Source organism: Gavialis gangeticus, unplaced genomic scaffold (genome assembly GCF_001723915.1).
Source record: "Gavialis gangeticus isolate Ggan-Ray unplaced genomic scaffold, GavGan_comp1, whole genome shotgun sequence".
Lineage (NCBI taxonomy): Eukaryota > Metazoa > Chordata > Crocodylia > Gavialidae > Gavialis > Gavialis gangeticus.
In genome coordinates this window covers 118,691,018-118,701,669 of record NW_017729022.1, presented here as the reverse complement: position 1 = coordinate 118,701,669, position 10,652 = coordinate 118,691,018, and the positions used below count along the sequence as shown (strand labels likewise).

At 48.0% G+C, this 10,652-nt stretch overlaps 1 protein-coding gene across 1 annotated transcript in view; it reads right to left on the bottom strand.

Moving 5' to 3' along the window:
• Nucleotides 1-571: 571 nt before the first annotated feature.
• Nucleotides 572-10,652, bottom strand: part of LOC109296452 (alpha-2-macroglobulin-like protein 1) — an 18,799-nt gene continuing 8,718 nt past the window's right edge. Inside the window, exons 8-15 of the mRNA XM_019515863.1 lie at nt 8,035-8,201; nt 6,837-7,052; nt 5,072-5,196; nt 4,072-4,162; nt 2,485-2,553; nt 1,657-1,759; nt 919-960; nt 572-701 (exon numbers count right to left, since the gene is read on the bottom strand). Coding sequence (XP_019371408.1) covers nt 625-701; nt 919-960; nt 1,657-1,759; nt 2,485-2,553; nt 4,072-4,162; nt 5,072-5,196; nt 6,837-7,052; nt 8,035-8,201 — 890 coding nt within the window. The 3' untranslated portion in view covers nt 572-624. The remainder of the gene's footprint in view (nt 702-918; nt 961-1,656; nt 1,760-2,484; nt 2,554-4,071; nt 4,163-5,071; nt 5,197-6,836; nt 7,053-8,034; nt 8,202-10,652) is intronic.

The window sequence follows — 10,652 nt, the reverse complement described above, 5'->3', positions numbered from 1 at the left end:
TCTTAAAGAAATCCTAGTCAAAGAACAAAACCAAGGCAAGGAAGAGACCATAGCACTCCCAAGGCATCTCAGGGGGACCATGTTTCTCCCTTTCTTTTTCCTTCTATTTTTCTCTTGCTGCTTCAGCCACTGAATTCCACCTGGGTCTGAAATCTAGTGGCCTTTCCATCCCTCTCCTAGGCCCCTGACCTGTCAGGTATCTTCAGGTCTACCTGGGTTTTCCACAGAAGAGACAGACATGGGTTGAAGGAAGGAGTGAAAGCTAAAGGAACCAGAAATGAGTGGTGCTTGACAGAAAAGCCACAGTAGTTGTGATGTTCTTCCACATTTGCACTGTGAATTCAGGGTCTACAGCTAAGAAGCTCTAGTAGCAATCCTCTTTCTTGATCTCTGTAGAAAGAACAAGACACAAAAAGCTTAATGAACTTCCACTAAGAAATCTAAAGGGTGAACATGGCTCAGGGAAAGAGATCCAAGTCACTTTGTTCACATCTGTGTCACCGGGTCCACCCCCATGCACCTTTGGCCGAGTGTGAAGATTACACAGATGTGATGGAAGCCTGTTCTTGAGTTTTTTATCTTTAACACATTCAAATATGTTACTTAGACATCAGGTCAAATACGTTAGCACGATCTGGTCCAGGTCTCAGGGAGCTTGGAAACAGAACAGTTAGCCTCACTGACACTGTTTCTTACCCAGCCTGAGGATCAGAGAGGATTATATAGTTACAGGATGTGGTGTGGTTACATACAAAGCTTCTCCCCTCCAGGGCCCGGCTTGTTTAGGTAAACCCAGGTGCAAAGAGGTGAATTGATTTGTCCTTGGCAGACGAAGGAATAGTACAAATCTGTCCCGACTTCTACCCCCCTGCACTAACTACTTGAGTTCTGCCTCCTCAAGGGCACAGCCTTACATACCTGAGCTGCAGGGGGCATTGTATTCTGCAGTGGCATGATCACCTGCAAGAGAGAGGAAAGTTTGCGGTGAGAGGTAGATTAGGAAAGTAATTACAGAGCCCTAAGATCCCTTCCCTTCAGCACAAGAATCCATGGGGACCTTGCCTCCTTGCCATATTCTCTTTATACTTTAAGGTGGAAACCAGGCATGTCCCTAGCCTCCACTGGGAAAAAAGAGCAGCCAGTGGATGCTAGAGTGACTCCATATCATGAAGTTCTTCCCCCTGATCAGTCAGGATTGGCAGTAGGGAAGGGTCCCCTTAAGTGTAGGACTCAGAGTAAAACACAATTTTCAACCTCATGAAACAAAAGCGTAAACATTTCCAGAAGACCACAGGGGCTGGAGATACCAGTATATTGCCAGGGGACTAGGGATCAGAGCTAGGAGAGTCAAAATGCAATGACGTAACACCCACACCACAAAGCCACAGTAGTGACAGGCAGCCTCCACTCTTGAGAGGCCCAGGTCTAGAAAAGTACTGTGCAAGATAAACCCCCGTGGCTGTATGTAGGGAACCCAAGGCTGGGATAGTAAAGGGCCACAGGACAGGAGTGAAAGGCACTGGCGAAGTTGTGTGGGGAGTCCAGGACTAGGATAACCATGGCGCCTGCCAGACCAGAGAGGGGCACCAGCAGAGCTGTCTGTGGGAGAGGAAAGGGAATGATGGTGACTTTTCCCCTCTGTCAACAAAGTCTCACCTGGCTGGTAGTAGTCATAGACATGCACTGTTGCCGGTTTCAGATGTTGCACTTCAATCTCTTGTTCCACTGAGACAGTGAAGTTTTGCAGAGTCTTATCCAGCTGTGGAGAAAGATGGAAGGGAACAGGAAGGAAGGATGCTCCCTCTCCAGTTCACCCTACTTCCAGCTTTATCTCCCAACTGGGGAATTCTTTTTTTACTGTGGTCTCAGGTCCCCCTAGCACCCTTCTTTCTCTTCTTCAACCCTAGCTTCCTTCCCCAACCCTTGGACTTCTTCTTTCTGTAAGTAGACCAGGGGTGGATTGAGGGGGGTCAGGGGGAGATGTATTGGTGCAGTTTGATTCCTGGTCCACCCTAAGTTTAAAACCAACTGCCTGGGAGTGGCAGCAATTTTACTATTCAGGCAACAGTGGGGGAGTCAACTGACTTCATGGATAATTATAATCTACCTGATCCCTTCTAAACTGTTCATTCCCTGGGTGTTAATGACCCTCTCCTCTTTTTAATAATCTTGACGTTCCATCAATCAAGCTACCCTTTGTTCTGAAATTCTGCTATCTGTGAGCTGCTATTTCACAGCCTGCATATTGTCTTCAACTCATTCCAGTGAAGTTATATTTATTTTGCTTCAATTTAAAACTGAAAAGTACAGCCGTAGACCCCTAACATAAAACTTCTAGTTTATTTTTAAATAGAGAAAAAGATGTGTTGTTTTATTTGTGATGATGCATCTCACCATCTGCACCCCCCTTTCCAAAATTCTAGACCTATCCATGCACATACCCTTGCCCTTCCATGGTCAGATGGAGCCTTGCACTGCACTTACCTCCTCCAAGTAGATGGTGACCTTCTCTGGGTCAACCTCAGTCCTCTTCACTATGGGTATTTTTTTCAACTGCCAGAAAACAGGAGACATGCACACTATTTAGAATCAGCTCATTGGCAGGATTGTGATCTCCCACATGTGAGAGTGGTTTGGGTGTGGAAAGTGTTAGTCAGGGTAAAAGTGCAATAAGTGAAATCACAGTCAGGCTTGACTAGGGGCACAGAGTAGCCTCAGAGCCTCACCTAGCCTCCTATGTCTTTCCATCCAGACCCCCTTGCTCTATTAGGAGGACTGACTCCATCTCATGTAGGGCAGGTATTGTACAACATGACAGTTAGGTGGGACCTCCTTGAGAACAACAGGATTGGGAACACTTGGGCTGTGAGGCAGGGACCTCTCTGAGGTTTGCACAGGAGCAGCAGAGACTGACCTAGAGTCATAGAAAGTAGGGCTGGAAGGGACTTCAGACAGTCATCTGGTCCATCCCCTTGCTTGAGGCATGACAATCCCTATCTAAACCAGCCTAGACAAGTGTTTTTCCAACTTATCCTTAAAAGCAGCAGTGAACCCAGGACAGGAGCACGTGGGACTCCACTTGTAGTAACATGTCTTTCAGGGACTCAGGAAGGATGCAATAGAATTACTTTTAGAGGCCTATCCACTTGCGTGCCTAATAGGTGGAGTAGAATCTGGCCCCTTGAGCAGCCCTGAGGGCATACCAATAAGCAGGCCTGAGACAGACGGACTGATAGCAGCACCGGGCATACTCTCCTACTTGCTACCAGGCAGGTAAGTTGTTGCATGTCTGAGAGGGGGCATGTCCACAGTGGGAGTGAGCAAACAGGGAGTATTTCACATTGGTGCTCCTGAGCATGGCACAGAGAGGGTGCAGACACGTCCCTGATAACTGCTTAAGGTTCAGTGATGCCGTATACTATGTCACTATTTGTTGTAAAAGCTCTCAGGCAACTCCCCCCATCTCAGCACTACTTTGCAATACAGCACTAGGCCCAACTGTGTGGTTTCATAGCTCCTTGAAATTCTGGGATGCCAAGTGGCATAGCCTTGCCTGGTATCAGACAGCGTGTTGCAGGGGCAGCCTGGAGACCAAGTGCTGCCTTCTGCAATAACTCAGAACATTTCCACTGGCTGAGTTCTGCGGAGTCTCAGGGTGCCTGTACACGAGCAGCAAGTAATTACCACACACCAGCAGACTCCAGTGTCTCATGTATCAGCATCCCCATGCTGAAAAATGGCAGCAGGAGTGCTTTAACTAAAGCTTGTTCAATGAGCAACCACCAACCACCATTTTTCAGTGTGGGGACATTGACACACAAGATGCTCTGGGTGCTTTAATTACAGCAGCTCTCAGAGTCACTCTAATTAGAGCCCTTCCTCCCATCCCACTCCCAGAGCATGTGTGTAAACACCCTTAGTGTATATCTTCACAGCACTTGGAGTTTCATGGAATGGGATTCTCTTTGCAAGGAAGTGCTGGTGGGTTTGTGGGGGTCTCTAACTGAACCACACCTAAAATATGGAGTCCCTTACAGCCAGGGAAGGGCAGGTGGGAGGGGAGCTGTTTACTGCTTTCACCAAGCTCTTCACAGGGATGAAGCCTGACAGCATCTTCACTTCTATCAGGGCCATGTTGCTGCTCCCACGGTCCCCAGTGTAGCTAGAGGAAGAGAAAAAGCAGTGGGCATGGCACCCACCTCAGCACTCTAAGCAAGCAGAGGATACTTCTTGCAACCCATGAGTGAATGTGGTAAATTTGCTATGGGGGGAGCTGTAGCAAATGTTTGCTGGCTCCCACACTGATATGCAAAACTCAACATCCCCTCAGCCCAAAGGGAGAAAGGGCAGGAAGCCCCCAGAGAGCAGAAATCCTGGTTTTAGTGTGGGAGTGCAGTTTCCTCCAGTTCTGTGCGGGGTCTCTGGTCTCCCAGTTTTGAGGAATCCCAGCTCCAGTTTCAGAGGCACTTCAGGACAATGGAGGCAGAGTGCACAGGACAGTGCTCCCTGACTGGGTCTCCCCCAGTTTCCAACCACTGTGGGGAGGGGGAAGAGCAGAGGACTGGGAAGCCAGAACACCCAGGGGCCCTCTGTCACCCTCCATAGCATGTCCATGCATAACAGGGTGCTCTTCATTTTGAAGTACTTCTAAATAGTACCTCATTCCAACAGGTTCATTTCTGCAGCACTTCACATGTTTTTGGAGCATTTCAAAGGGCATGTTCATCTATCTGGAAACTGCTTCAGAGGCATGTGAAGGGCTTCAAATATGATGTTGGTCCACACCCCAAGAGAGATCACTGGGGCACTCATTTGAGATCCTGGAGCTTGTTACAAGCTTATCTTCTAAATGGAAACCTTCCCCCTGGTCCCTTTAGCTGTCCCCTCACTCCCTGTTCTGGACCTATTCCACAGGCTTCCTTGGCCTGGGAGCATGGGCAGATGGGGGATAGGAAAAGGCCTGTTGCTCCCTCCTGGTCCCTGCAGTCAGGGAACTCCACTGTGCAGCTGTTCAGCGGGACCATGTCAGTGGTCACTGGCTCTGGTACAGAGAGAAGAATTGGTCCCATACCTGACTGCCACTTGGTGGTCAAAGTGCTTCCTAGCAGCATCGTTGCCCTCCACCGGTGCTGTCTCCACATGCAGGACAAAGACTGCCTCACTCTTATGGGCTGGGACATTGTAGCTCAGAGTTGTCTGCTGGGGGAGAAGGTGGGGGGAATATGTCTATATAATCTTGTGGGGGTTCCCTGCATAAACAAAGGCCCCAGCTACACCACATCCGTCTAACCTGGCAGCTGGTAACCTTTTCAAGACACAGGCTGGAACAAATTAGCTCCAGTCTGACGTAGGCTGGGTGGTTTCTGCAGTGTATCAGCAGTGGGAGATTTTCTCTGCTCCCACACAACTGGGAACTGCACCTGCACCATTTCCCCCAGCCTCTCACTTCCTGGCTGGGGTGTGGGTGCAGCTTCCAGCTGGTGGGAGCTGTGCCAGGGCTGGGCAGGTGGAAGCTGTGTCCACACTGCAGCTACTTCTGCACTACAGCTGAGAAGCTAGAGAGAAGGGGCATAAGGAAGAGGAAGAAGTGGCAGCAACATGGACGCAGTGTCTATCTTCCTGGCCCTGGCACAACTCATCACTGGCTGGAAGCTGTGCCCATCATGCAGCCGAGGGGAGGTTAGGGTATGGAGGGAAAAAGCAGTGGCAGCAAGGCTGTAGCTGGAAGTTGCCTGGTTCTGGCACACCTCCTCACTGCTTAGTTCTGGTGCAGGTGCCAATGTGGACTTGAGCATGGGCAAAGCCTTTGGGCTCTGTGGGCTACATCTAGGGGCTCTGTAAGCCAAATCCAGCCCATGGGTCATACGTGGCTGACCTCAGCTTTACCCAGTTTGTAACTGTCTTAATGGCTGATTCCATTTGTGGTCGTGTCCTTGTCTTTCTGTCATATGGTTTTCATGTGGGCTCAAACTCCTCCCTATTGCAAGTCCTTTGGCTTCAATGCAACTTCACCAGGGATGACTTAGACCTTATGGTTCCTCCTTTGTGCCTGGTGCTTTGGGCTGAATTAGTTAATGAGCCAGGGAGTGGCACAGTCTTCAGATAGTCTCTAGATCAGGGGTTCTTAACCTGGGGTCCACGGACCCCCAAGGGGTCTGTGGATAGATTTCAGGGGGCTGTGAACTTGGATGGGAAAAAAATTACATCTTTATTTTCACTAACCTTTAACTGAAATTTAGCATTTCCTTCAATTACGAATGTAGGCAAAATGAATGTATTTTGATAACTGTATTTCAATATGATTGGTTTCCTTTGTAATCCTATGTATTTTATTTTATGCATTTAAAAACATTATTCTGAGAAGGGGTCCATAGGCTTCACCAGACTGCCAAAGGGGTCCATGGCACAAAAAAGGTTAAGAGCCCCTGCTCTAGATGCTTCTAAGATCAGGGGTGGGCAAAACACAGCCTGTGGGCTGAATGCAGCCTGTTAGCCCATTCTATCTGGCCCACCCTAATGGCCTTTTGGGCCTTAAAATCATAGACCCTATTAATAAAATTGCTGCTCAAGTTCTCCCAGAAGGCATGACTGCAGCATGACCATTGTGGTTAAGCCAGCAGAGCTGGCACATGCTCTTGAAAGGAAAATCCTCTTCTGTAGATACACTCAGCCCATTCTAAGCCATGTCATGTGGGTAGGCTAGAGCCTCCCATGGTTTATGGAGTAAATTAATTATAGTTCGCACCAGGCTTGGGAGAAAATCGTGCTCCCACAGAAGTCACTGGCAAAATGCCTTTGGACTCCATGGGACCATATCCCTGGTGGCCCTCACTTACCTGCACATACACACAGCCACTCCCAGCCACCTGCACTGTGTACACCCCTGGGATGCCAAGGAGAGGTGCCTGCTGTAGCACCAGCTGGTTCTTCCCATCCACATGAAACTCCAGCAGGAGGGCCTCTTTGGATCTCACCATCACCTTTGTGTTCCCTGCCTCACGGTAAGTCAGGCCTGCATATTTAATCAGAGCTTGGAGGCCAACAACTGTGTCCTGGAGAAAGAGGCAAAGTCAGCTCATTGTGTATGTGCACCACCTCTTTGCTTTGGAGCAACAGGTCTCTGGGATGTGGGCTCCCAGCTTCAGCATTTCCCCATAAGTTGGAGAGCCTGGAGGGGCCCATGCCCCTTGTGGCACCAGTAACAAGGTTCACAAGCAGGCAGGGTCTGCACTGCCTAGGACATAAGTATCAGGACTGCAGCCTTGACCCATACCACATCTTGATACTGCTAAAACTTGCACTCCTGGCTGTGGGTACAGGTTTATATCATAAATCACCACGAGTTCCCTAAGGCTACAAACAGACATTATTTTTGTTGCAACATCAGCTGTTCTTGGATGTGTCCTGTTGTCCCACAGGGTGCGAGCCTTGCCACTCCTGGGACTTCAGGTGCCCAATTGTACAGGGTAACAGCCCTGGGTGCTGTGCCTCAACCTGAGGCACATGTTTCATTGTTTCATATCCTGACACAGGGCATGCCTGTGCAAAACCTCAGCATGGACGTTCCCCTGCTTGCAGACACATGCCCCAGGCATCCCTCTTCAGGGTCTGGCATGGCAGCATAAATACATGCCCCAGAAGCCCCCCTGCAGAAATCCCCTGCATGCAGGGCAAACCCCATGGTTTCAAGGCACAGCAGTATAAAAGGCACCCTCTGGGAATCCCCTGCAGGGGAATTTCTGGGTTGCACAATGAGAGAACAAAGATCCTTGCCTATAAGGCATCACAAGCTGTGACTGGGTTTGGTTGCATAAACATTTTTGGGCAATTGGAGCATGCCAAAGGGCAGGGATGGCACAAGGGCAATGTCTGTTTGCACACTAAGAGACTCACTCCCATCTTCAATCACCAGCAGGAGTTATATATCCCTCCCTAGAGAAATTTGTCTGTAAGGGATAACTCCCCAGCAACTCTCCAGTTGCTCAGTGTCTCTCTTCCTTTCCCCTACACATTCAGAGGGAGCGGTGTTGTTACCTGAGTGGAATAAAACCCCCCAAAGGAGTTGCACCTTTGGTTGAGCTGATGCAGAATTGGGGAGAATTTTGTGATGTCACTGGCTGTCACCTCTGGTTGGGATAGGTGAGCTAGGAGGATGTAAGCCATGGTCTCAACCAGCAATGAGGATCCTGTCATTGACTCATCTGCAAACAAGTGGAGGAAGACATAAATTGACCTAGAAAATGCCTGGAAGCCCCCAGGGACTGGGGTTCACTCACATCATCAGGGACCCCTGCCCTTATCTGGGAAAACCTCTTTGTTCAGGGTCCAGAGCTTCTCCTGGACCCCATTTCATTACCTTGTGCTCTGGGATGCCAGTCAGCTAATCATTTCCCCTGGCAGAATGGATGCCCTCAATGCCATGGACACCCAGGCTGCACGTAGGCCCCAAGTCTTCAGCAGAACCCTGTTGATAATCCTCTTTGCAAAGACTGCTATTTGCTTGAATTGAAGCTCTCCTCCTCCCTGTTTCTGCATGGTCTAGGATTCTTTCCCAGCTATTGACATTACTTATGTAAAATCTTCTCTATCTTTCAGGGCAATTGTGGGAAAGACAGTGGATGACTGAGAGCATGCATCTGATTTTTGCCAGCATCCTTTTTACCTGCTAGCCCCACTTAAACCAGAACTGGATTTCTAATCCACACCCCCAGCTATACAAACAACTCCAAACCCATGTCAGAGGCTTTCTATGTGGATAATAGTGTGGCTAAGGCTAAAACCCAGATAAGAGCTTCAGCTGACTGTGCAGTGCAGACATACCCTGAATGACAAAACACATGGAAACCTGCAGTGCTGACCTTAATACCACTTTGCAGGGAGACCCAAGATTAAAGGAGGACAGAGAAGAAAATTGATTTTCATAGGTGAAAACTATGTCAACTCCTCCTAGAAAAGGCTACTCAAGGACAGAAGCTAGTCATCCTTTCTGGGCCAGATGCTGATCTCAGTTCCAGCAGTACCAACACAAAGTCACTCCATAATGAATTTACAGAGGAATCAGAGTCATACTGGGTTTGCATCAGTATAGCGCAGAGCTGAATCTCCTCCTTCATTTGCTCAGTCAGGCACTCTCCCCAGGGTTCAGGCCTGCTGTCCTTAGTAGTCCATCCTCCCTCAGCAAGTGGCTGTCTGTCAGACTGCATGGCAAAGCCATGCAGTCTGATTCCCCTTCTGTGGTCTCTCCCCATTGCCAAAGAGACCTTCAAGAACCTGCAGGTTCTCCCTTAAGGGAGATAATAGGGAATCTCATGCAGATAGGAATATACAGCATCTGGTAATGCCTATCTCCAGGTATAACTGGAACTGGAAGATCAAAAAGGTTGTTAACTGTTGCCAGCCCTATTGCCAGCCCACAGGCCAAGCATGAAACCAGCAGCATTGTTCCAAAGAGCTGTATGTCCTTATAGTGAGACACCCCCAAAGTGATACCTGCCCCCCCAGCTTATAACAAAGAGGCTCCTAGTGGTGCAAATGCAAAGGGACTGATCCTCTCAAGTGCTGAGTGCCATGAGGTGCCAATGACACTGATGTATGTTGCGGGATCCCGCTTCCTCAGAGGAATTTTGGATCCTGAATGTCTCTCTCAGGCAAAGCTCCCACAGGCTTCACAAAGAGTTTGCTTGAGCAAGGATGACTAAAGACCAAATAAAGGCTATAGGATTTTTCCTGTTGAAACATGGTTGCTCACACTTATATGGCTAAGAAAGTAATATTGGCTATTTATTGGGTCAGGTCATAGGTCAGTCCATCTTGTCCAGCAACCTGCCTCACGCAGAATGGATGCTAAGAGGGAGGGTGAACAGAGTATGTCCAGACTTTTCGACTTTGTGCTTCTCTTTCAGTGCAGCTTTGAGTGTTCAGAGGTTCAGGAAACTCTGACTAAGTGGCTGTGTCCTACCTACCATGTCTGGGACCTACTGACAGAACTTTCCACCTGGAATTTCTCCAATCCCCTTTTAAGCTGGGTTAAATTATCAGCCTCCACAGTGTCTTGTGGCAAGGAGTTGCACAAGTTAATTACACGCTATATGAAAAAGAACTTCCTTGTGTTAGTTTTAGACCTTCAACCAAATAGTTTCATTTGGTGTTTCTTAGTTCTAGTACTGGGAGATATCGTAAGTAATAAATCCCTACTTTTTCTGCATCATTCATTATTTTGTAAAACGCTATCATGTCCTCCCTCAAACACCTCTCTACAAACTTGTCTATTTGAACAGTCCTAGCACTATTTAGTTCCTCCTCATATGGTATCCCTAATCATCCTTGTTGCCTTTCTCTATACCTTTTCTAGGGCCTCAATCTCCTTTTTAAATTATATGGACCAAAACCACACACAGCATTCAAGGTATGGACACACCACAAATATATAAAAGATCATACTGTTTTGATTACAATTCCTTTCCTTATAATTCTTAACACTTTTTTTTGCCTTTTGGATTGCTGCTGAACACTGAACTGATGTTTTTAAAGAACGGTTCCCAGTGAGTCACAATGTTCCTGTGTGGTAAGTTAATGAAAAGATCATAATGGTGCAGCCATATTTGGGTTGTTTTTTTTTGCTCTGTGTGCATCACCAAAGTAAAGACTTGAAC